The 27,124-nt window shown below is 38.6% G+C and overlaps 1 protein-coding gene across 1 annotated transcript in view; it reads left to right on the top strand.

The window, feature by feature from the left end:
• The window catches only part of zbtb16b (zinc finger and BTB domain containing 16b), a 49,446-nt gene that overhangs the window by 11,910 nt on the left and 10,412 nt on the right, over positions 1-27,124 (top strand). Inside the window, exons 3-4 of the mRNA XM_084419489.1 lie at positions 4,529-4,626; positions 14,556-14,642. Of these exons, the coding sequence (XP_084275615.1) occupies positions 4,529-4,626; positions 14,556-14,642 (185 nt within the window). The remainder of the gene's footprint in view (positions 1-4,528; positions 4,627-14,555; positions 14,643-27,124) is intronic.

Raw genomic sequence — 27,124 nt, 5'->3', positions numbered from 1 at the left:
CTTTGTTTAGATGAAAAGTAAAATGTTCAATTGCGTATTTTTAGAAACATTCACATACAGTATAGTAAACTGTTTTTAACTCTTTAGTAAGGGTTTTGAAGGGTTGACTAGTGTACTGATGTCGTAAAGGGGTAGTTCACCCAAAAATCATTTACTCTCCCTTACTAAATCACTTTTTTCTTCTGTTAAACACAAAATAAAATATTTAAAAAAAAAATCAAATTTTTTTATATTAAAATATTTATCGTCCGTGTTCCTCAGAAGAAAGGAAGTCATTCAGGTTTGGAATGACATGAATAATTTTTTGGTAAACTGTCCCTTTAAGGACATCCACCAGACTCAATCAGACACTTTTTCTAAAGGACTTTCACACAGCATTATGTTAAAGTAACTGCTCAATAAAAAGCATTAAGATGTGGGATGGGTGATAAACAATATCATACTGAGATTGTGATCAAATTTGTGATGATAAGCTCTGGATATTTTCAAATACACAGTGAAACTGAAGCTAAACGATCTTCACAAAAAAACGTCAAAATAAAAGTTTGGTTTAACTTCAAGAAATTATGACAGGAATGTAACACTACTCTATACTAAAATGTACTTCTCAAAGTAATAATAATAATATTATTATTTCTAAGGAATATCATACAACCAAGATATTTTTCATTCATGTTTTGTTGTAAAATTAATTGTCAGATTTGATCTGATTACATTTTAAAAGCTTGATTAAATTGTTAAAGCTTATATAAATTTGTATTAAATCATAAATCACTGAATCCCACAGAATTTAGGGAAAAAATAAAATGGATTTTATGGGCCCTAAATGAAATGGTAGCAACTCTGTGGAGTTTAATTGTGAACAAACAAGTTTACATACTTACATTAATTCTCAAGGTCTAACAAATATTGTGATAAATAGCGACGTCGGTATATGAAAAAAAAAAATTGTGATAATATTTTTGACCATATCGGCCAGTCCTTGTTTTCAAAATGTGAGCTGCTTTTAACTTGAAAAGTCTTAAAATATTGTGTTCAATACTGTAGATTCATTACAAAAGAGGTGTTTTGATGGCTATGGCAGCGATGTTATAAACTGGATGAAGAGAGATACTGTAACAGTTACTGTGACTGTTGGCACACTAAAGCAAAGCATACTAGTAGCATGCTAAACCCCATAGTGTGTTCCTTAAAGGAGAACTCCGGTCAATTTTAACATTGAGCTAATTTTTTTGTACATTTGGAGTGCTGTCAGTACAGAGAACAACGACAAAAATCGGTGTTGCCTACACCGTGTTATCCTCGTTTTAAAATTTGCACCCTGGTGAACGCGGGTGAATCTGACTGCAGTAGATGTGAAAGAAATATATAAAAAATGATGTTTATTCAGCCAGCGCACATACCTGTATTTACATCCTGTTTTCGGTCGAAGTCCACTGTAATCGATTGTCGAGTTCACGCGCATAGGTTTAGTACCTATGATCACGTGCGTGAACTCGACAATCGACTACTGTGGACTTCGGCCGAAAACAGGATGTAAATACAGGTATGTGCACTGGCTGAATAAACATCATTTTTTATATATTTCTTTCACATCTACTGCAGTCAGATTCACCCGCGTTCACTCAGAAGGAATCACTCACATGACCTGTGCACTTGTAATGACACATCAAGGATGTTAAGAGGCTAAAAGCAGGTTTAAAACTTGCCCCATTGAAGTCAACAGGGTGCAAATTTTAAAAAGAGGATAACACGTTGTAGGCAACACCGATTTTTGTCGTTGTTCTCTGTACTGACAGCACTCCAAATGTCCAAAAAAATGAGCTCAATGTTAAAATTGACCGGAGTTCTCCTTTAATACATCTCCTTAAAAACAGCATCTCAGCTATATAACGCTAGACAGAGACAAATCTAGATGAATTAACTAGTCAACCTCAATAAACAGCTAGTCTTCCATTGTACTGTACGTCTGCATTGATTTGGGACTGTCAAAAACCTTTGGTTGTTCAATAATATGTCATTTTCGAGCCAAAAGGCACCATTCAGAAAGATAACTCTAGTATTTATCCAGCAAACACACAAATCTGTAGATAGCGTCTGCTGGCTGCCGACAGCGGTGCTCAGCGTGTCCACTGCGGTTGAGTGGATATTGTTTATGGGATGCTGGGCTCTGTCAGGCGGTCTATTTCAGACCCTGTGTTGTGGCTGCAAAGGGGGACGACGCAGCAGATGCTACAGATTGTGAAATGCGGCTAACACGCATTCTGTCCGCGCCCTCAACCGAAGGGCACATGACCTGAGCAAACATCCTTGGTCAAATAAAATGACCGTACCTGAGGGTGTTGACTCTAGTCTTTGAATCCGAATAGAAAGCTAATTCGCTTCCATTACTCTGAATGATCTTCAACAGAATGTCCTGGAATTAATATTTTAGCACGACCGTTCCTGGTTGGCTTTAATAGCTTTTTTCAAGGTGAAATAATATGCCCCTGTTCATAATGAGCCCGTACATGTCTGGGAGCGCCCCGGTTGCGGAGCGGTGATAATTAAGGGCTCTATAGCAGGAATAAAGGTTACGTCTGCGGCGGGCTCGCTCGACTGCTCGTTGATGCAGCGCACGCGCCGACGGTGCGTCTGTCTGTTTGTGTGTGTGTGCGTGTGTGTGTGTGGCTGGAATTCACATGAAAGGACTCGGGCGAGAGAAGGGAACAAGAGTGGGCGGGGGACGAGTCGTTGATATGTACAGCGTGACTCAGTTAAACATACAGAACCGCTGGGGTATTTCAGAAGCATTTAATACGTTTCAATTAAAACAAATATTCAGAGTTAGAGGACAGATTTAATGGACAATCGGCATGTTTAACTTGGGTTTGACGCATGGTTTTTGGCCTTATGGTTCACTCCCGGCCTGGCTGCTTCATTGAAATGGAGTGTATATATTTGCTCAGGTTCTCTGTGTACCCTTTCTCTGAGGCGTGTTTAATTTTTGATAAAACAAAGCCATAAATGTTTTCTCTCAAGCCACCAGGTCACTACGTCTGGATTGTAAATATTTCACAGCTCTGCTGAAGCTAGTTCTTGTGCGGATGTTCGTTTGTAGACAAGCTAGTTGTGTTCTAGAACCCAAGTCTAGGTTTATTTTAAGCATCAGATGATGGCGTATGCTATTCAGTTCATTAATAGCTTTTTCTGTATTAGGCCTAATTGATTCAGACCTGCTTGATGAATATTTGGAGTGCCTGAAGTCTTTGAAGTATGTGCCCTAAACCTTTCACAGCACCCTGTTGAGAGTATCATCAAAATAAACTATGAGCCACAGACGCAGGCGTGTTTAGAATATCAAGCGTGGATTTTTGAAGCTGCGTTCCTAATAAAAGTGCATTCTTAACTTTAAAGGAAGTTCATTTAACTTAATGCTTTTCTTTCTTCCACTTCCACTGTTTTGGAGAATGTTCAAATTTCCTCTTGCAGCATATCTCTCATTCATGTAGGCACACATCATTTGATGAAAGAATTACATTTTTGAATGAACTCTTGTATATCCAATCCAAATGAGCAGTTATACAAGGGGTGTAACGATACCCTCATATCACGATTCGATACATTTCACAATACTGAACACACAATACCCCCCCCAAAAAATGGTTTTAAGTCAGTTATTTATATCTTTTGCTGTAGTGTGTCAGTAGGAAATATCAGTTTACATTTCCAAACATTCTTTTTGCCATTAATTGTAAAAATCCAGTGAGATTTGTGTATGCACAAGGAGTCTGACAACAGCCAGGATGATCTGATCTCACCATCATTGAGTCCGACTCTGATTACATGAAGAAACAGAAAAAAACTGAGACAAACTAAATCCAGAAGAACTGCGGGAACATCTCCGAGATGCTTGAAGAAACCTTCCTGCAAAGCTACAGTACTGTGAAAAGTACTGGCACTTGTGTTAAAATGCTGTAAAGTGAGAATGCTTTCAAAAATAAAATCACAAATTGAATTTATTTCTGATTTAACTTCTATTAACTAATTCAAATCAATATATGGTGTAACGACCCTTTGCGTTTAAAACGGCTTTTGTCCAGGTACACTTGCGCATAGTTTTTCAGGTAGCTTTGCAGGAAGGTTTCTTCAAGCATCTTGGAGACGTTCCCGCAGTTCTTCTGGATTTAGTCTGTTTCTTCATGTAATCACAGACGGACTCGATGATGGTGAGATCAGATCATACCGGCTGTTGTCAGACTTCTTGTGCATACAGAAATCTCACTGGATTTTTACAATTAATGGCAAAAAGAATGTTTGGAAATGTAAACTGATATTTACATGGGGGGGATATTAACATGCCTAAGACTTTTGCACAGTACTGTATGGTAATATGTTGACAAAAAATGTACTGTTGATTAAAATGCTATATTTGGGATTACATTGGGATATGAATAGGCTTGGACTTGGTGCTGGTCAGTGGTCAAAGTGTGTAGTTACTGTGTGTACTGTTACCTGTTTGATCTCTCAATATGTCTTGAATCCACAGGAAGTTGCACGGTGGAGTGAAGACTTTTGGCTGTGAGTTCTGTGGAAAGCAGTTCCTGGATAGTTTACGACTGAGGATGCACATGCTGTCTCATTCAGGTAACCTCATCCACCCCCTCCCTCACACCCCGTAAACACCATGATCACACGCAAATGAAGTCCCGATAAGGATGAAAACATAGGTTACAGTGTCATTGCACAAGTGATACGTGATCGGTGTTGTGCAACAAGTGTCAGCCCCCTGTTGCCCTGTGTTTGTCCACCATGTACCGCACACTTAACCTGCTCTAACAGATGGAACATTGCACTTCTATTAGTGACGCAGTGTTTGGTTATCCCCGTCTTCACACTTCCCTTTCAAGTCTCATATGTGTCTCAACAGTTACATTTCAAGCCTGGCAGAGATCCAATCTGGGCACTTTGCCACATTATTAGTACAGTATGTACAGTGAATCTTGCCAGCTTGTTTTTTTCTCTCATTGTTATGAGGAGGTGTTGGACAGAAACTCGCTTAAGGGAGGGGACGGATCCAGTTGTTTATACACATCCCAACCCTTAATTAAGCGATCATGTTGAAATGATGCTGTTACATGTTATGTAAGTCTGTGGTATTGTTTGGGGCCGATGTGTGCTATTAAGTTCGAACTTTTGCCGTCAGATTTTGGTTATCAAAAGGGTCTGTTGCATAACCGTAGACATAAAATAAACCAGACACAGACTTCAAAATGAAGTTTAGTGCTGAAACTCTGTGTTTTGGCTTATGTTGTCCAGCTGTCATCCTGTTTTTTATCGTAGCTCCTTTTTAAAGCTCCTTTCCCTTTCAGTCTTTGCTTTACAGAGTGTGTTACGTGGCGTACCAACATTGGTTTTTCAGAAAAAAATGTCTCTAGTGAAAATGCTGCTATTTAATACAACTTATTTCTATTACAAAATGTACTTAAAAATGTAAACATTTGTTGTTAATTACAAATGATATTATCAGCATAACAATTTTAGTGATAATTTGACTCCACTTTATATATGATACAGGCTAATTTTAATCGTATGATTATAGTTCAGCAAATTAGATGAACATCAATATGCCAACATTAAAAGAACACTTATTAAACACAATATTTACTTGAAAGAAAAATAAATGGATAAAATATCAGACAATAAATCAGCCTGGAAAAGATATATGTCAACAATAAAAGAACACTTATTTAACACAATATTTACTCAAAACATTTTTTTTAAATATCAGCCAAAAAATCAGCCGGGACAATATATATTGGCCTATAAATGTCAGGAAGCGTTTTTGTCTCCTTTATGATGGCAGAGAAGGGACATTTTTGGGGTAAAATGGAGGAATGACATTGAAACAAGTTGCAGGCAGGATTCAAACCTGCTTCTTCAAGCCAAGGCTCCAGGTTCAGTATCAGGAATCCTAGAACGTGATTGAAGCTTATTGAATTCAGTAGTTGCCCACACTAAATTCTGCTTTAGGGGAATGTCCTGTTTCAAGTGGAGAGGAAATACACTCAAACTGGCAGCAGAGTGTGTGTGTGTTTGTGTTTGTGTTTGTGTGTGTGTGTGTGTGTTTGTCCATCTGTCTGATTAAGTCTATAGTCGTCTCTGGAGGGTTTGTGAAGCCCACCTCACTTGACTTTCTCAGCTCACATTTTTGTCAAGATTCTGACAGTGCTCTTCTCCAAATTAACTGAAACATTCCTTCTCTATTATGTCTTGTTCTCTATCTGTCTCTTTTTTGTGTGTTTATGAAAGCGAGAGGAAAAGGTGTACCCCCCCCCCCCCCCCCCCCCCAGCAATAAACCCTGGCAACAATATTCAGTTACTCCCACATTTAATCTGCTCGTAATCCAGTGTCGCACCTGTTCACGCACGACATGAACGAGAGCGAATCTTCAACATGTGCGACATTCGGGCTGAAAAGCCCTGTCAAGATGTTTTCTCTTAATGTCTCTTTCTCTTTTTTCTGTCTTTCTCTCTCTGTCTGGGAGAAGCCCTGCACTCTGTGCTTGGCGACACGCCAGCTCTTCCCTCGCACTGATGACATCATCAGCTGCCGGCAGGTCTGGATGTTCTGCCAGCATTCTGGAGCATTTATGATTGTTCGCAGATGTGTGTCCAGGAACATACTGTACCCAAATCCCAAAATTAATCAAACTTGACTGCTCTCCAAGCCACTGCTCTCCAAAATAGCGTGAGCGCTGGGGTGGAGGGAGGACGCTGGTGGAGTCCTAAATAAAACAAAAATGCAGAAAGAAAACAGAAATGTTGACTGCGGGCCCTTAGAGGCCGACTCGACAGGATGGAGCAGACGTCTGCACTGTGGTCAAAGTGTTCAAAGGTTACGTCCGAGGGCATGTACAGTACATGTGCCTCCATGCCAGTTTCTGACACTTTCCATCAATACAGTATGCTGTCACTTATTATGTTCTAGATATTTTCGATATTTTTGCAATTTATTTTACAGTAGGCTACATGCACTTACCAAAGAAAGTACTGGGTAATACAAGGGAACCGCATGGGTTAAGGTTAGGTTTAGGGGTAGGTTCAGGGTTAAGTACCTAGTTATTGTAATTACCTGTACTATAATAGAATGTGCATGAGGAACAGGACTGTAAAATAAAGATGTGTTCACACTTGGCATGTTTGGCTGGGTTCAAACGAACCCTGCTGTGATTGCTCTGTTAGTGTGGTTTATTTGAATAACTGTGAATGCTGCCATCTGAACCTTCGTGCGCACAAAACAAGCGGACCGAGAACCAGGCACGGATTTATGGGTGGGCCTGTGCCCACCCAGATTGACCGGTGGTCCACCCAATCAGATTAATAAAAACAATTAAAAAATTTTTTTTTAATAATAATAATAATTAATTAATAAATAATTTCATTTCAGTAGTTTCCTGAGGACATTTATGTACAGTAGCTACGAAAAATAGCTACAAAAGAAAAATATTATGTCGGCATATCACGTGTCAGTCCAGTGATGCTATCAGTGCGCGCACTGACTTAACGCTGTGATAGTCTACATGCGAGTCGCGTAACAGACAGATGAGGTTTAAAGCAGCCGGGGGCTGACTGACATGAGTACAAGGCATAGGCCTATTTAAATTCACTACCGAAGCACCGATCTGCTTCTATAGTTGACATATTTATCAGGCGTGTACAGGCATAATTTGCCAGGGTCGATATTGTCCCCACCACTTTTTAAAACATCTCGCAATGTACCAATTCTACAAATAAATAAAACATCTCCAGTTAACTGGCAGAGCATTCATTTCGTTCGTTTTTTAAATAAGAGACGATCTAGCGCTGAAATGTGTTTTTTTTTTAAATCAAGTGATCAAAGGCCCCGTTTACACTGCCAGTGAAATGTGACCCAATTCCGATTTTTTGCTCACATGTGACACAGATCGGATGTGTTCTATGACAGTGTAAACAGGAAAAAGACGCATGCATTCGGATATTTCCAGATCGGTTTCAGGCCTCATTCATATGTGGAAATAAATCGGATATGTGCCAATGCGACTGTCATGTAAACAGGCAGATCGGATTTTCTGAGGCATTAGGCAACGTCTCCGCGGTTTAATGACGAGAGAAACCCCGACGCACATCTACAAAGGGACGGATGGCCCGACGAAACGTTGTGTCATTGTAGGAGAGGAATGTGGAGAGGGGCACGGGAAGTGGTTTCACATGATTGTAAATTTAACGAAAATTTTTGTTCATTTACATTTATTCATTTTAAGCAATTAATAATTTATTTGTAATAAACACTTTAAGTGGGCTATTTAAATTTAAAAAGTGCTAGGACTATTTACATGTTCAATTATATTTTTAAAACATGCGCGCAGATTGTGATGTAATATTGTGTGTGCATAGAAAGAATTTGTCCGCAGCCGCTCAAAAAAGAAAAAGAAAATTGTCCATAGCTGCTCTAGGCTACTCCTGAGCGCAACTCCACTGTCAGTGTTGTGTAAGTAAAGGCTCTAGACAGTTTTTTTGTGTTAATTTCTATTTCTTGTCGCTGTGCAGGCTCTTTATTGTATAACAGTGAACAGCCCTTAATTTATGTGCCGTAGATCGGTCCGTTGCATTACGAATGAAAGCAGTATCAGTAATCTCAAATATGTGATGTGCAGTCAAGTTCGGGTGTGTGTATGTTGTTTTAACGAGTGTTCTCACCGATACGCTTGTGATTCGTGGTAGTTTTACAGACATTGTTTCTTATTCAAAAGTGGTGTTTGGCAACTTTGCATATCGCAGAGCATGAAACATATTTTGTGTTCGTCCATTTGTGCAAGAGAATTTAACCCTTTAAGCATGCGCGATATGTTTCAGATAGTAGGCTACTAGCCATGGCAAGTGTAAACATATGAATCGGATATGGGTCACAATTTAAAGAACGTGTAAACAGACAGTAAAAAAAATCGGATTTAGGCAACAAATCAGAATTGGGCATCAAGACGTGCAGTGTAAACGAGGCCAAAGTGCTCGTTGCCGCTGCGATCAGTGGTGCGGGTACAGTGTTTTCTCGTGTGGCTCGCGCACACGCCGCACTATCTTCACTCGGACGCGTGCTTCAATCCGTTGCGGATCCTCTATTCGTTCTGGTGAAATCACAAAACATAATGCACACAAACGTGTCCCTGCTTGACATACAACCACTGATGAACAAACTATACGAGAAAAAAAAAAACTATACGAGTGCAGATTAGAACCCAGAACCTCTGACACGGTTGGCGAAAGTTCTACCACTGGACCATTAAGGTATATGTTGTTCATATAGGCGGATCTATGTATTTATTCACACGAAAATTCTCGGCACTGACAACATACATTAGGTTACATCTCATTAAACCCCATGTAGCCTACTATTTAAATCGATTGCTGGATATCATAATGTTATTGTACATATATCTGATTTAGCAAAGTTACGCCACTGGGCGTGTATATAAGCTTAAAAAACCGAGGCCCCTCCGTATATTCACCAGGCCCACCTATTAATGACGTTCTGTATCCGCCACTGCCGAGAACCCAGAAAAGGAGGGTCTCGGTCCGCTTCCAAATGGACTCTGATGAGGTTTGAATGAAATATGAATGCAGCATGGACCAAACACATGTAAACAAACCAAAAACAGGATGTGATGTCACAAGATGCGACCCTAAAAAGGACATAATGCTCAAGCATACCTGTTTTTTCTCGTCATAGTCATGGTACAGGCATCTGATCCGCGTCTACTCGCAGCAGATCTTCGTTTTATGTGTGCCGGAGGGATTCCTGTCGTTGTTTGACTCCTTTACACATTTTATAAGCTCTTCACGAGTTCTCGGCTGGTAAAAATACCATCATATGTAGGCTACGCACATACAACAAGCACATTTATTCCAGCGCACAGCACAGTTTTGGATATTCGGTAAGTTCCGTCGTGAGCTATACATAATAAAAGCCGACCAATCAGGTAGTAAACATATGCCGATGCCTTTAGGTTCGGTATCTTTATGTTTGGTGTTGAAAGGCTAATGTGAATGCTAAGCGGACCAGGACAAAATGTTTTTTTTTTGGCCCGGACCAAACAAACCATGCTAACTGAACATTAAGTGTGAACACAACCCTATAGAGCTGGTAAGTCCCGCCCCCTTCGCTAACCCCGCTGAACCTCTAGGTTGAAAAATCGTCAATGCAAGTGAATGGGAGAAAATAATTATTTTCTGGTCCCGTTTGAATTGTGCCATGAATGTGAACATATGTTGTCTGTGAATTTTTTATATAATCTTTCGTGTGAAGAATGCTACAATTTAGCGGGTAGAAGTTTGATACGGTTAGACTTTGTGTGAGAGCACTTTGTGGACTACAACTCTTCGCTGCTTTCGACGCGTTTGAAACGTCACCACCATTCGCACACGGACACTAGCTCACGGATCCCGCTAAACATGACTGTGTCTTTGGTGCACTTCACCGCCTTCTTTCAGGGAGAGGACAAAATCGTTGAGGTTGGTGAAAACCACGGGTAAGTCAACTTTATGGGGTGACGTCACATAGGCGACATGTAGTCTTTCTCATTATGTCTTTTCCACAACTGCTAGCCGAAGAATCATACCATATACTGTCAAACTCGTAACATGAAAGATTATATAAAAAATTCACAGACAACATATGTTCACATTCATGGCAAAATTCAAACGGGTCCAGAAAATAAATATGTTCTCCCATTCACTTGCATTGACGATTTTTCAACTTAGAGGTCCAGCGGGGTTTTACGGAAGGGGCGGGACTTACCAGCTCTATAGTGCTAAGTGGGTATCTGTTTATATATATATATATACTTATCTTTTTTATTTATTTTTATTTCAATACATTTTGTCTATTTAATTTAGATGTTTAATGCTTATTGCTATAAATACATATCCTAGATTTTGATTACAGGGTTGAAAAAAAATGCAAATCTCATAGAAAATAAAGTTCATATAAATTAAAAAAAGAATTATTATTGTAATTTATATTGTATTCTTATTATTTTACCATGGTTAGGAAGCTCATTTTGCTGACTTATTTGTTGAAAAATCTTTTGTATGTGTTTCAGACCCTATTTGATGCCTTATTTATGGAAGTGCATTGTTCAGGCTTCTATCATGTGGATTTAACCACTCATACCTCACAGACCTGAAGATGTCACATACTAATAAATTACCTTTCTTTGTACTCACAGAGATTGACAGAAGGCTGTTTTTGAAAGGCATTAAACCACCCTGCTGTGTTTATACAGTATATAGAGCTGCTTTAATATTATGACATTTGTGCCTCTATTATTTAATGATTGTTTTCCATTGTGACCTATTATTCGACTGACTCTCACAAATTACAAGATAAATAACGTTCAGTGTTTCAGTGTTGACATCCAAACCCTTACAATTTATGATTGTTAACTTGAGTCTTTAATTTGCAAGCCAGTAAAATGGAGGGAAAATAAAAGTAAAAATCTAATTCAGTCTTTATAGCGCATCAAAGCCCTAGATCTTCTGGCCCGTCATTGGATTTTGCTGCTTTACATCCCAACGGTTGCCAAGTAGCAGAAGCCCTTGTTTTCTAATGCTCTAATTTGGTATTCAGCACGAGATTGAATCTTATTTTTGTATGCCAGGCAAAGTGTTTTGATGGAGGGTGATTGCAGCCAGTCTGGAGGCTGTTTGGGCTGTTTATCATGGGCAGTACAGTGCAAAATGTGCCGTCTGAAACACAACACAAGCCGACTGAATGTGGGATCTGCTTTGTGGTTTCTAAATGTGTACTGAGCGTTTGGAAACATGTGCGAGGAGAGACATATGAGAGAATCACCTTGCCTGTCAGCATCACAACAGAACAAATAAGATGTGCTGAAATGCTGTCTATAGATAGCTCACTAGAATTGAAGAGCATAGCTACTATCCTTCAGTAATAAGACAATAATAAACTGAAAACACAGAGCATTTTAATTCACGCACACCAGAAATGTTCTCACAGGCGCAATTTACGCTGGCTCTGATGAGTCACACCATCAAAGTATTTTTGAGCGTGGTTTGTAATGATTCTGTAAATGAGAGCATTTTTAAACTTTAAAGGGCTTTGGTTGTCGTCCAGAAGGAACGAGAAGAAAGTGTATGTGGAGAGAGGCTAATTTTAGGTGCTAGCTGGCTGACTTCATGAAGCTTGTGGGTGCTTTAATGAGTCATAATAAAGCCATTTCGGGCCAGTTGAGTGAAAATAGATACTTGATGAGCCAATGGTCATTATACATTTGGATTTTATTGATTTATTTTCTTTTTTCCTGTGAGTCTGAGATATAAAGTCTGGAGGAAATGGTGAAAACCTGCTTGCAGAACCCATAGTTGTGTTGTGTCCAAGCCATGTGTGGTGAATGGAAGACATTGTTCACTTCTCTTTTTGAGGTCTTGTCCCTCATGAATTGTTCAGAAAAAGCAACGTCAGCCGTCCATTTCTCCTTGTTCGGTGAGTGTGTGTGTGGTTTATTGAAAGTGTTTCTAAAGTGATGGAAACATCCTGGCCTACTTCATAATGGGCCAGCGGCTCCACAGGTGGATCTAATACTAATAATAGATGGATTCCCTCAGGCGGTTGATGGCCATCAGAACAGTTATTTAGTCCAGTTATTAAGGATCTGTGGTTGCAACTGGGTTAAATGATTCTTTTCTTTCTTTGTATGTGTGTGTGTGCATTTATACACCTTGTAAATGTATTTTCATCTGTGTAGGTGATTCATGTTTAATGATGTCTTAATGGGGTGATTTTTGCATCGCCTATTTTTAGGACCATTAAGATTTTTTTGCATTTTGACATTATTTTCATGATAATTAAGCAGCCCACACCCATTCGCAATATCTTAATGTGAAAAATTCTCATTCCCATTAACGTAATATGTAAAAAAAAAAATTATACTATTTAAATTAATGTATAAGTTATGTTAGTACTGTACATGATGCACGGTCTTCATTGTGCCGAGACAAGATAATCTTGTAATACAGTGATTTGAATAATGAGAATAATGCAAATTACAAACAAATTCAAAAGTGTAACATGCATTATAGCAATTAGAATTGGTGAGGAAATGTGAGTATTTATTTACATTATATTTATATTTTTGTATTATATTTTATTCATTATATATTATTATATATATTATATATATATACATTATATATATATAATTAGAAACAAACATACACACACACACATACACACATATATATATACACACACACACACACAAAACATTAATTTATGTAACGTTAAATTACAGAAGTAATTTCTTTTAACCTTTCTTTTTTTCACACTGAAAACTGAAATAATGGCTGCTGAAAATGTAATTAAATTTGAAGATATATTCAAATAGAAAACAGTCCCTATAACTTGTAATAATATTTCACAATATGTCTGTTTTTAGTGGGTTTATTTAAATTTTTTATCAAACAAAAGCACCATTGATGAGCAGAGGCTTCTTTCAAAAAAAAAAAAAATTTTGACCCAAAACTTTTAATGGGTGAGTATGCAATATAACTGGCTTGACAGGCTTTGTGAGATTCACCCTGAAGAAACCAACCTTAGCTTTGATAAATAAATGATGGTTGATCAAAATCATCTGCTTTTACAGGAAGACACGAGCAGTACCTGCCTGAGGGTACGTCAACCTGATATGACCCTCACTATTATATGATTATCATTTATTACTGTTATCTCTGCGAACACATAATAAATGGATATAGTGTTTTGTTTGTAAGAAGAGACTCATTGTACATGTCATAAATCAGTCTGAAGATACAAAGGGTTTTAATATCCTTTAGGACATGTTGCTGTCTGTTCTGCCTCAGCTTATGGTTTACAGACTTTTATCAAGACAAGACAAGAGAAAGCTGCCAGCCCTTGTAGATAAGAACATCTCTTTGATTCTGTCAAGGGGCAGTATGTTACTCTGTTGATGTGTGTGGGGGGGAGATGAATGATGTTTAATGTCATAAACAACTCGTACTTTGAAATAACACAATTTCAGCCTTTGGCATTGTTTCTGTTTTCTTTTCAGTTCAACTTATGGTTTGATTTTTTAAAACATGAGCTTAATACAACTGATCAACCCTACTGCCATGTTCAAGTTTCCTATGAAGAACATGTGTTCATATTTCACATACATTGATAAATGGGGAAAGAACGTTCAGCTGTCTGTCATTTAGGTTCCCTTTATATTTATACTCCGTCTCATTCAGTTCATTGTCGTTTCTCGTCTTATGTGAGTAGTTTGTTGCGTTGCTATATGCCTTCATCTATGTATTCTCTTCGTGTTCATTCAAAAGTTAATATTTAATCTTCATCGTCATCATTCTGTGAACTACCACGTCAGTTGTGACACACACACACACATTATATGTAATATATAATATACATATATAAACTAAAATGACACTGTGTAATGTTGCCATCCGTAATAAAGCTATTGGCCAACTGATTACTTTTATTGTATTCTTCTTCCTTTCAGCTGGACCAAAAGCATTAGTATGTGATCAGTGTGGGGCTCAATTTTCCAAGGAAGATGCCCTGGAAGCACATCGACAGACTCACACAGGTACGACCCTTCTTGCCTCATCTAACCACAAGCCACTTCTTTAAATAACACTAGTTCACCACAATGGAAAAAAACACCAGTAAAGTGGAGATGCGTCATGCGTGTACCAGTTGCAATCATGTTTATGACCCTATCAAAAATGGTCTTCTATAATTCAGCAGGGACGGTTTCGATGCCCTCTAAAATTTCAGCCAATAATATGTGCTGTTACAGGGCAGGGCGGCACACCGCTTTGGCACAGCAGTAGTGCCATGTTTCACCATCTCCATCACTTTGTCTAAACATGGCACATACATTTATTAGAGCGACTGTACTGAGTTACCAGAGCCCGTGAGTCATCGGCGCTCTGGCACGTTCATTAACACGCCGCCAGCGCTCAGCTGCCACCCTCCTGTCAAATATTCATATTTACTGACATCTGATGACTGCAAGGTTGGGTTTCAGTTGTACTAAAGACATTTTAATAATCATATTTTAGGTGAGGTAAATAGTGCGCTCTGATAGGGGTTGGCATGGGATGATATATTGTGTAAACTTGTTTTTGCTGCTGCATACCTGAGTGTACTCTGTCAGGACACATTGAAGCATGTACAGTACATATGCGTACAACTAGTCTAATGAAAATGAAAATTCTGTCATTATTTACTTTGTTTTTACCCTGTTATTTTTTCACATGTCTTACTCGAAGTCTTCAGAAGCAATATGATAGCTTTATGTGAGGAACAGCCAGAAATGATCCAAGTCATCTTCCCCTCCAGTGAGCTGTTAACTCGAGAACCATTGCAACTGGATCTTTGATTCAGTGAGCTGAACTCAAGAACTGGATCATCTAAACAAATCGTTCTTTTGATCCAGTTTCAATGATCCAATTGGACTGAATGAATGAGCCACAAATCAGGCTGAATGATTCATTTATTGATTGAACTGATTCGTTCATGACTTCAGCTCACTGACTCAATGATCCAGTCACAGCAGTTTTTGAGTTAACAGCTCACTGGAGTAAGCTAACAGCTCAACGACAGAAATTTCAGTTTGTTCCTCACAGAAAGTTATTTAGACTCAATTAGAATGTGTGACTGATGTGTAATTATACATTTTGTGTGTGTGTGTGGCATTTTTGTTGTTTAACTGCCATAGTCGTATGAAATGCCAGTTTGAGTGCAGCTTGTGACATTTCCTGATCCTATTCCCACATCTTTTCTTGTCCTCACTGCACTATTCATATCGATAAAACAAAAGTGAAAAAATGCCACAAATGTCCCTGAATCTATATACAGCGGTCGCAGAAAGAACACTAATCCATTATTTAAGATGTCTAAATGTCACTGCTTAAATAACAAAAAAAGTCAGAAAAGTGGCATTTATTTATCAGAGATAACTCAAGCACACTTTTCAATAAAAACATTAAAAAAAGAAAAAAAGAAGTTGATTAGATTTTAAATGATAAAAAAGCCATACTGTAATGTAATTAGTTCTGAGAAACATTATAACATCATTTGTTTTTACCCACTTCAAGCTAAATCGAAGACCGAATTGGTGTGACGTCATTTCGAACAAAATCAGGCCGAAATGAAGTTTGTTTCAGGAGTTTGAAGCAGTGAACTTTCCGGAAAAGTTCGCTCTGGCTGTTAAATGCCTTCGAACTAACATTGGTCCATGGCGATTACGTAATAGGTCGGTGTGGCTCTGAGGCTCCGCCCTCTTTAATCAATTCTTCTGTGTGGTCCATGGAGTTCAGACACACTGGAGAGAGCTGCTTTATGGTAGAAACTGAAGTTTCTTTTTGAAAGAGGTACTGACACTTTCTTTTTATGTAATACTGCGAAGCGGCTTGCTTTAAAGCAATCTAATGTATAAAGTGCAATATAAGTAAACGTGACATGACAATGATGCTGTCATTTTTGTTGTGCTTATTTTGTTATTGAGAGGAAAGCGTGCATCGCATATTTACACATTCATTTAAACGCTGCTCCCAACAGCGTAGGCGGCGTCAGAGCCTATATCAGCGCCGTAAGAGTCCAAACACTTTCGGGGGGCCTTTAGTCCAATAACAGCAATCTCTATACCTTGTATAACCATAATTTCTACCTGTACTTTTGTTACTTATTGGCATATCAGACTGCCATCCGAGGATACAGTCTGTCACAGGTATTCCAGACTGCACTAATTAATTTGCTCTCTGGGTATAAAAGCGTTTCATGGGGCTAATGATCCACATGTTGAGTCTATATAAAGGTTGAGTCCTAATTAAAACAAGGTGCCATACTTTTGTCATCTGCGTGGATTTGAGGTGCTAAACGTTTCCATGGCAGCCAGCTCATAAAATCTCAGAATTTCTGATGGATCAGAATCAGTATGTTTCTATTATTTTTTACAGTAGTGTACATCGATGCTACTACAATGAGGGTGCAATATCTGTCGCCTGTGTTCCACAGGGAGAAAGACGATAACCTTCTCTAAAACGTTGGCATGTAACTGTAACTCGCTGTGGCACACACTGTATAAATTATTAATGCATGTCGACATAGAGGTGGTGTTAATGATGCCCAGAATTTTATACCTTCTCTCCCAAACTTGTAAACATCCCGCTCTCTGTTTCAGTTTGGCAGCACATTTAGTCAAGAGGAGGGGAGGACATAGCTCATCCATTTTAAAAAACCTTTTTACTGTTGGGCACCAGCCACCACTCACTGAAGTGAGAGATATTTTCATCACCTGCATACATTTTCTGGATTTAAACAAGCTAGAATTTAACATTTAAAATTTTAAATACGCCATGGAGCCAAGATAGCCTTCCTATATTAAGATCCAAACTGTAAAGAAAAACTAGGACCTTGTTAACATTTGAAGCAGCTATTTCTTTTCAATGCATTAAGACCAACCAGAAGTGTTTTTTTACTGGCCATGAAACTGTTTTCCTTGTGGGCAGCGCTCTAAAAAGTTTGCGTCCCGACTCGTGGTCCTTTGCTCCTCTCTCCTCCCCTATCATTTCCTCTCTCCCTTTGACTGTCCTCTCCAAAAAAAAAAATAACTTTAAATATTTAGGGCTGTCAGTCATTTTTGAATTTTTTAATCAAATCAATAACATGATTAAAAGTAGTTCAGTTGTGAAGTGAAAATGTGTCTCTAGATCCCTGCATTCTGTTGTGTCCATTTCTTTCCCTTATATTTTGTTTTGATGGCACAGTACGAGGAATATTCCATATTTTTCTAGTATGTATTGCCACATGGAGTTCTGAAGAAAATTTAAAAAACGAACATCTAAAAACGTATAATGGTTAATTATAACCACTAATGTAATAAATAAATGAATGGGGAGTTAATACTGATCATTTTCATTCTTTTAAAAAATATATTTTATTGCCAATAAATACTAAGTTTCCAATATTAACATTTTATACTATTTTATTAATACATAAAAAATGTAATCTTCAGCATAAAAATGGATATTTATTTTGATATTTAATGCTGTCCTTAAATTATGGATTAACTTTGCTTGTTAGATTACAGCTACATGTAATTTAAAGGTGAAAATAGCACAATACAATAAATAAAAATAATCTCTTACATCTGCGGACAATCTTTATAGTACTGATATATTGTGCATCCCTAGTTTTTTTTTTATGAGCTTGTTTGTATGTCTTTGATTTGAATCACTCTTGTCAGTTCCTCTTTGCACAAAGAAGCCAACTGGTGAGTAACATTATTTTTAATAGCCTGTTTTTACATGCATTTGAGTGTTAATTCTGACTCAGCCTTTAAGCAGGACATTTGTCCTCAAATGCCAGCATATGTGAGAATGTCAGAGGTGAACGGTCTGCTTCTTTGAGGTTTTTAGGGTTGCAAATGGAAAAGAGGATTGTGTGAGACCCGTGGGACAGGGGCCGGCTGAAGGGGGGAAGCTGGTGGCATTTGGTGCCAGGACAGAGCGAGAGACAAACAACATCATGTGCTGTTGTTTACACTCAGCCGCTGTGCTGTCATAGACGAGACCTACTAGAGAGCTGACCTACTTAAAAGCCTCCTAAAATAAAACTCACTTGTGTCTCTGGACCGATACACTGGCGGGCAGGCTGGAAAAGCAGGCCAGCACATCACAGCTTTCTTTTCCTCTTCTCCCCCTCCCGACGGAGAAGCGCTTTATCGCATCCTTCGCAGAGCAGAAATAAAAATGTTATTAAAGGGGTTTTATTTGAGACCGGAATAGAAGCGATTTGCCTTTAAACGATTTTGGCCTAAGGGGCGACCGCTCGTCCATCTGTCTTATGTGCTTATGACGTCAGATTTCCTAAAACTCTTCCATCACGCTCATCTCGCTGCACAGGAAGTGACTTGCATCTACAGTGAGGGCGAGGGCACACTGAGAATTACTCACCGGGAACACGTTGTGACTTCAGCGATCTGGCCCACAGAATAAACAGTGGTTAAACAAGAGCAATGTATCTCTTGTTGCGTTAATTATTAAGCAGACCGTTCCTTACTTTGCTAGATTGGCCCGTCTGTCTCTCACTTTGCAGCCGATTGAATTTCAGGGGTCATCTGAGGTATAGTTGATGTGTCAAAGCCATCCCCACAGAGCAATCTGGAATGACTGGGTTATATTTAGTCAAATACTTTTGAGCTCATGTGCCTCTGATACATTTTAAAGGAATCGTTTACAGCGGCTCCATATGATAACGCGTGTTTTCTCCTCGGACACGTGCACACCACGGCTCGTTTCAAACACAAATGACCTTCTTTCTTTCGAAAAATATGAAATGTGAATTTTTGAAGAATATCCTGGTAGCTCTTTTCCAAGTAATGAAAATCAATGGAGACTGGAGCTTTTAACCTTCACATAGGGCACAAAAGCGTTAAATTCTGTTCCAACTCTTCTGAAGTCATATGGTAGCTTTGTGGGAAGATAAGAAATTAATTTGTAATTCACTGAAAATCTTCCCCACCGTTGAGTTGGTGAGTGAATCACTGAGTCCGAGAACACAAGAATCAAAGCAGTCTGAAAGCAGCACGACATCTGAGGAGAAAAAGCAAGATATTGTGGCCACGAATGAGGAATTTGATTGAATAATAACGACTTAATTTATTCCCTCAATTTATTGATTTGGGAACAAATCACTTCAACATGGCCACGATTTACCTAAAATGAGGGAACGAATTCTTAATTTGTGACCACCATAAATATATTTTTCACATAATATATATGTGCGGGCCTCTGTCATTTGTGATAGATTATTGTCTAAAATGTTTTTGTCATTTGTCAAATCATTCTTCTGAGTTGAATCTTTTCAATGAATCAGTTGATATATTTCAAAAAACCTGAATGATTTGTTTGTTAATCAGACTGATTCAGTTCTTGAGTTCTCTGACTTACTGACTCAACAGTTCCGTAAAAATATCTAAGACCAAACAATTTAAATATCCAAGGCATCTTTCTTTCTTGTTTAGTGCCGTGAGACACCAAAACGACGCTAAAGTTGTCACGTTTTTATGTGGCCTTAGTAAAACCCCAGATTTTGTGCTAATATTGATGGTATTTTCATTGATACAGACCACCTTCTTTCTACCATGACCCGGCTGTAACCAAACAGGTGAAGTTCAACATGTTCCTGGATCAATATCTTTGTTGATCCTGGAACAACATTCCAATCAACCAATCATATTTGAGAGAAAAGTTTACAGTTCATGTCAAATTTAGGCTTACAACCAGGGTTAGGTGCTTCTACATCAGTGTTATTCCCATTTCATTTCCCTATGATTTTAGGGAAATTTTATGGGTTGGGTTAGGTTTAGGGGTAGAGATAGGGTTAGGACTACATTTTCAGACAGTAATGTTGTTCCAGGAACAACAAAATATGTTGACCCAGGACAGGAGCATGTCTTACTTGGCAAAATCACGGTGACCAGCTAAACAGGTTGCACCCCCCACCGGCTCAGATAAGACTGATTGTCTCAGTGGTGCTGCAGATTTCCCAGCATGCCTCTTCATCACACAGTGACTAATTCCTATTGTCCTATAACTTCAATGAAAGGAGATGAAGTTCTTTCTGCCCGTCAGGAGGCAGAATGAAATGCTACTGGCATCACGGGGTGTCCACAGTTTTTTCCTAAGTCGCTCATTGTTTGGAAAAGCACATATTCACGTGCACCGCTCCGGCTGTGATTCCTCTCTCCGTGAGATTCCACAAGCCGAGAGAGTCAGAGCAGCAGGATTTCTATATCGGCTGTGTCTCTATTCAAAAGTTAGTGCTAGTAGATGAAGTAGTTAGTATGTAATTAGATTCTGGAGATGTTTGCAGAGACCTTTAAGAAGAGCTGAATTAAATAAATTGCTGTCTTTTTGTGTCGTTTACAATGTAAATAGGCTGAATCTCAGTGTGGGAATTTTTTTGGATAGACTGAGGGGTGGGAAAACATAAAGAAGTGACTTGTTTGTGAATGCTGGGATTATCCTGAAACACTTCAACTCTCTTCTAGTTGCTTGGAGACGTGGGTATTTGATTTTTGCGTGATTAAGTCTCATTTCAATTAATATTTCACTGATACATGTTGATATAGATACCTGAGATTCAACCCTTTTCACTCTGATATTGTCTGTTATTTGTCTCACTCTCAAAAACCAACCAGACTCCTTCCTAATGGCCACAAAAGAAACAGGATTTCACAATATGTCTCTGTGTCTTTATCAGAAAGAACCTACTGTTCACTGAATTAGCCCAGAACAGGTGAATCTACCCAGTTTGTTCTGAGATAAAGAGATTAGATGTATTTGTTGTGCCTGTTTGCATAACTGTCATGTTTACATCTCCTTCTCACAGTGGCCTTTTTTAGCAAACATTGCTGTGAAGATGCTTTCTATTCACTGACTTAGAAAAGAATGCACTTTTTGTCATGTGCCTTCATGAAATAACCCATCCTTTTTGTTCTGTCAAGGAAATATCCAGGTCACATTAGACTAAAATAGATTATTTCTGTGTAAAAAGTCTTCATTTAATTCCCATTATTCTCATTAGATTTAGGCAGTAAACAAATATTACCATGATTTATGTATACAATTTATTTTATATTAAAAAAGTAAAAATTATTATTATAGTTATTATTATTGTTATAAATAATATAAACGTTAGTACTAATATTATAAATTTAATAAGTATTATTATTACTTTTACTATTACTAATGCTATACTGTAATAATAATGCAGTGTTTGATACTACTTAAATTAGGGGCCGATATATGCATAATAATTATAAAATTAAGTACATTTTGCATTACAGTAATAAGAATCTTTCCGTTACATTTCTGTGTTGACAATTTGGAGTCACATGTCACTTAATTGTCATGAAAGGATTGCAAACTGTGACTTGAAATACTGTCCATGCCTTTAAAAGGTTTCACAAGATCCGCCAATGTGTTGTTGTCTTGATATGGAATGTGATTTTCAGAATTAGTTTCATCAGTGTCATTTCATACATTCAACACGCCGTTTCTCTTGGAATTGTATTTGAGGACTGAATTTTTCCGATAGCAGAGTTTTAAATTCCTTCCTCTTCCTAGAATGTTACACAAACCTGCTCCTGATTCCAAGAAAAGTTGGGTGTTCTCGCTCTCTGCTTACTAGCACTGTGGGAATTGGATTAAGTCTCTGGCCTTTATTCTAATTCAGAACTTTGTAGTCATCGGATGTCAAGGGGTCAACTGACCAGTGTGAAAGGCAAATCCACTCTCTATTGTACAGTGAGGGGCCGGAGAAGAGTTTCCCTTCAGCTGCCGTCCCTCTTCAGCCTGGGAAAAATGGGGGAGGCAGCTTGTCAATTAGGAATTAATTTTCTACCGTTCTCTGAAACGATCTCATGCAACTTTTAAAACGAGGCTTAATTGGCAGGACGATCAAATTAGGGGTGAGAAACAGTCGGTTGTGTCAATACATCAGCTTTGAGGTGTATTGATTTTTAGACTGATAAAAGACAAATACATATGGCCTTTTGTACACTCCTCTGTAGTTTAATAGGCTGCATTATCCACTCCAGTAGTTTTATATTTGATGTACTTCTTTAATTAGCCATAGTGTTAAAATGCAGTATCTAAGTCATCCTGTAATATCATTAAATTCTGTCTTAATGTGGAGAGCAATATAAAGCATTCTTGATTCTCATTAGACAGAAACAGTAATGAGGTCAGTTGTAAAAATGTATTAATGCTGCTCATTAAGATGGTTCAGACAGAAGCGTGACTCACAGCTACGGGTTTATGTATGTGAACCGTGCTGTGGGATGGGGTCATTTGAGGATTCCTTCTGCGTCATGAGTTGTTGTTACAGAGTGCGCCCCCTGCTGGCCTTGGGTCCGTGACACGTAACAAATGCCACCTCTTAAACAAAACAGAGAAGCATTCCTTAATAAATATGCCATCATACAAAACAAATAAATGCATTTTTAGCTTGTTGTTTTCATACATTTCAGCCTGGGCCAGTGTGAGAGAGTTTCAAGACAGTCGATGCGTCTGTCACTCGCCCTGACATTCTTACAGTGCATTTGTTTCTATAATGTGTTGTTATTTTATAAAAATGTAAGTGTAATTTTTGTTGTAAAGCCAGTGAATTGTTGGCAGGGCAAGTAAAAAAAACTAAACCAGGATCATCCAGCTGAAAAGATCCTTAGAGTTGAGGCCTACATTGATCACCCTTCTTTCAAAGTGTATAAACCAAGATGTTCAGTTCCTCCTGCCAGCACCTTTTTCTGTGCTCTGACCATCATTAAGTGTTGTAAAAGGAGAGGCTTGTTCTGAATGAATACTGGCATTCTATAGTGCTGTACACTTCTCTCTTTCTCTCTCTCTCTCTATACAAATGCATTTCTCTGTCTGAGAGACCTTCAGAGACCTTTACCTCTGTAATGGATTTTAGGAGGTTCTTTCACCTTTACATTAAACAAGGTTATGATTGTTTCTTTGTATGTTTATATAGTTCCCTATACCACCTGTTTTTGTTTTCTTTCTCTTTCTCAAACCTCTTCAATTTAACTCCATTCGCTGAATCACACACACATTCAAGATTTTGCAACTTTCATTCATTCATTCAACTTTATTGATGATAAAACACATGTGAAGGAAATTCCCATTCAGGCAGAGTGAACTGTAATGTGGTCCTGCAAGTATTCCCATGCATGTTCCATGCAATTCTCTCTCGTCAATATTCAGATCGTTTTCCTGCAGCTATTTATTAATTGTCCAGTAATTGTGTGCGATTCAACTCTTTAATGATTAACCAGGCACCTCTGACAGCAGAAAAAGGTAAGACACAATCCGGCGGTCGTGTCTTAATGAGGGACCGCTGAGAGTCTTTTGTGCTGTGGAAAAGCCACCTCAGCAGCAGTGTGCTTTAAAAGCCAGAGTCACACAGATTAGCCGAGTAAGAGGTGGACCTGTGGACGTGAAAACAATAGAGCGGGTCATTCATACTCTAAGCCTGATTGTCCCCTCACTGTCCAGATGGCCTGCCGAATAAATTATACCAGTAGGTACAATGCATTCCAGTGAGGGGCTTTAGGCACAACTGTTTGTAGAGTCACACAGGGCTTTTTTCCCTGTCCTAACGATTATTAACAAGTACGAGCGGTCAGCGGTTTGTCGTTTGTAAATGAAATCCTTGAGAAAGTGGGGTGGGGGGGGGGGGGGGTGTGATGGTAATGACAGACGAATGGTCAGTGAATACGGGATGCACACAGCAAAGTACATTAGAAACTGATTGGTGTTGGAGATTTCTAGGTTTCTGCCATAATTTCTATATATTTTAAACCTGATTTATTTTTTAATTACTTTTTACATGACAGCCCAGAAATGGCAAGAGTTACGGCTTGACACGTAGCATTGTAAGCTGAATTATTAGATATTACATATGCTACCATTCAAATGTTTGAGGCCAGTAAAAAATTAGAAATTAATTATTTTGTTTAGCAAGAATGCATTTAATTAATTGAAAGAGACAGTAAAGAAGACATTCTTTAGACACATGTTGCAAAAAATCTATTAAATTAAAATCTTTTGAACTTTTCTGTAATTCATCAAATAATCCTGAAAAAAATGCATCACGAACTCAACAAAAATATTAAGCAGCACAACTGTTTTCAACATTGATAATAAGAAGAAATGTTTCTTAAGCATGAAATCAGCATATTAGAATGATTTCTGAAAGATCATGTGACACTAAAGACTGGAGAATTGATGCTGAAAATTCAGCTCTGACATCACAGGAATAAATTACATTATTATTATTTCTTCAAGCATCTCGGAGACGTTCCCGCAGTTCTTCTGGATTTAGTTTGTCTCAGTTTTTTCTGTTTCTTCATGTAATCACAGACGGACTCGATGGTGGTGAGATCAGATCATACCGGCTGTTGTCAGACTCCTTATGCGTACACAAATCTCACTGGATTATTACAGTTAATGGCAAAAAGAATGTTTGGAAATGTAAACTGATATTTCCTACTGACACACTACAGCAAAAGATATAAATAACTGACTTAAAACCATTAACATGCCTAAGACTTTTGCACAGTACTGTATACATATACATATATATGTATATACATATACATACATATATGTATATATATATACATACATATATACTTGTTTTCCCCCATCTGTTGTAAGGGGTTCTAATATAGAGTCATCTGTCAATGAGTGTCCATGAAGTAAAGACGTCAGAAATCTGTATAGCAACTGCCATTGAAATGATGGGAATGCCAATACCAGGAATACTAGACTGGCTTAGGCCGAACTGTGCCAGAGAGGGGACATTATTTTTGCATTTGGCGTAAAAATGCTACACTGCAGCGTTCATTTGGAGCCAACAGAGTCATTCCAAGGATGATGTGTTTATCCTGTTCTTGAGATGCATGTTTGTTTCTTGTATTTGCAATCCATGTTAGTAAATTGCCTTCAGTTCAGAATCATGGCAGAGTTATATTCGCTGCGGCTGGTGAGCTTGCAAGCCAGAGGGATAAATGTATTTACTCTTGAAGTATTTGTCCCCTCCAAACGAAATGAAACTCCGGCTTTGACAGCTCCCCCCTCTCTGTGTGTGAATCATCTGTATCTGATCTCCCTGCGCTAATTCCAATTTAATTGCCTGTTGCCTGCAGGCTCCTCAATAGTGGTAACAAATGGTTTGATTTTGTAGTCCTCATCAGGCAGCATTTTAAATGCAGCACTCTAACCCCACTCGAATGCCAATGAAGGCACCGAACAGCCTCGTGTTTACTAATGCTCGTCCTCCCCCCGCGCTCCTCGTCTCTGTTCCTCTCATATCTGATTAAAGGGGATTTGTACGAATCGGCGAGATGCAAGCAGCCTCTCTCTCCATTGTAAATGATATGGGCCAGAACAGGCGGTCTCGGCTTCTTGTGTATTTTCGTTTTAAGAGGCGAAGATGTTCTACGCTGGATAACGCCGTTTAATCTGTTTAAATGAAGTTTTGACATTAAAGTGCAGGTGTGATGTGAAGATGGCTCTGGCTCTGCATGTGAAATATGACCCGGTACTGCGTATGAATTTTTAAAGCGTGCTTTATGATTAATGTGTAATCTTCAAGAGAGTGTATCTTCATTAATTCTATATAAGTAGGGCTAAAGGAATATCCTAGACACCACAGAAAAAAGCTCCATGTCTAAACCAAATGATTAATAGATGGTTTGCTCGAGTTTTTCTTTCATTATTGGTGTTTGCTTGCCATCACCATTACAATTGTTCATGTTTAAGGTTAACCCTAAGTATTAAAGGTTGTATCAGTGATTTCAGGCCCAAATTTTTTTATCACATTCATCTAATCTTTCCTAACGATCCGCTAGCTGCCCGCCCCATAAGCATGCCGTCAAAAAAACGCGTCTCTGTAGGCAGCCTAAGCTCTGAGATCTGCACATAAAAACAATTGGTTTCACCAACCACTCAAAACCAAAACAAATAGTGTTCCAACCAATCACCGACAGGGGGAGGGTGTTGTGAGGTTTTGAGCCAGCTTCTTCTTCAGCTCCAACTTCGCGTGCAGCCGTGCACGAGCACAAAACCTCACAACACCCTCCCCCTGTCGGTGATTGGTTGGAACACTATTTGTTTTGGTTTTGAGTGGTTGGTGAAACCAATTGTTTTTGTGTGCAGATCTCAGAGCCTAGGCTGCCTACAGAGACGCGTTTTTTTGACGGCATGCTTATGGGGCGGGCAGCTAGCGGATCGTTAGGAAAGATTTTAGAAAAATTTGGGCCTGAAATCACTGATACAACCTTTAAACAAACTCATCTTGGAGCATTTGAATTCATTTTTCAGCAAACTGGCAACATTTCCATAGAGTTACGTGAAAGAGTGATCTGAACCTTGTCTATGGACCAAAATATCATAGAAGCTTGGTGACTGGCCAAAGAATAACCACCTAGCAACACCCTGACAACCATCCAGAACACCCTATCATCATGGCAAACAAAATTAAACATGT

The sequence above is a fragment of the Rutilus rutilus genome, assembly GCF_951802725.1.
Source record: "Rutilus rutilus genome assembly, chromosome: 9".
NCBI classification, from domain to species: domain Eukaryota; kingdom Metazoa; phylum Chordata; class Actinopteri; order Cypriniformes; family Leuciscidae; genus Rutilus; species Rutilus rutilus.
Note: the sequence above shows the minus strand (reverse complement) of the source record. Positions and strands in the feature narration are given on the sequence as shown.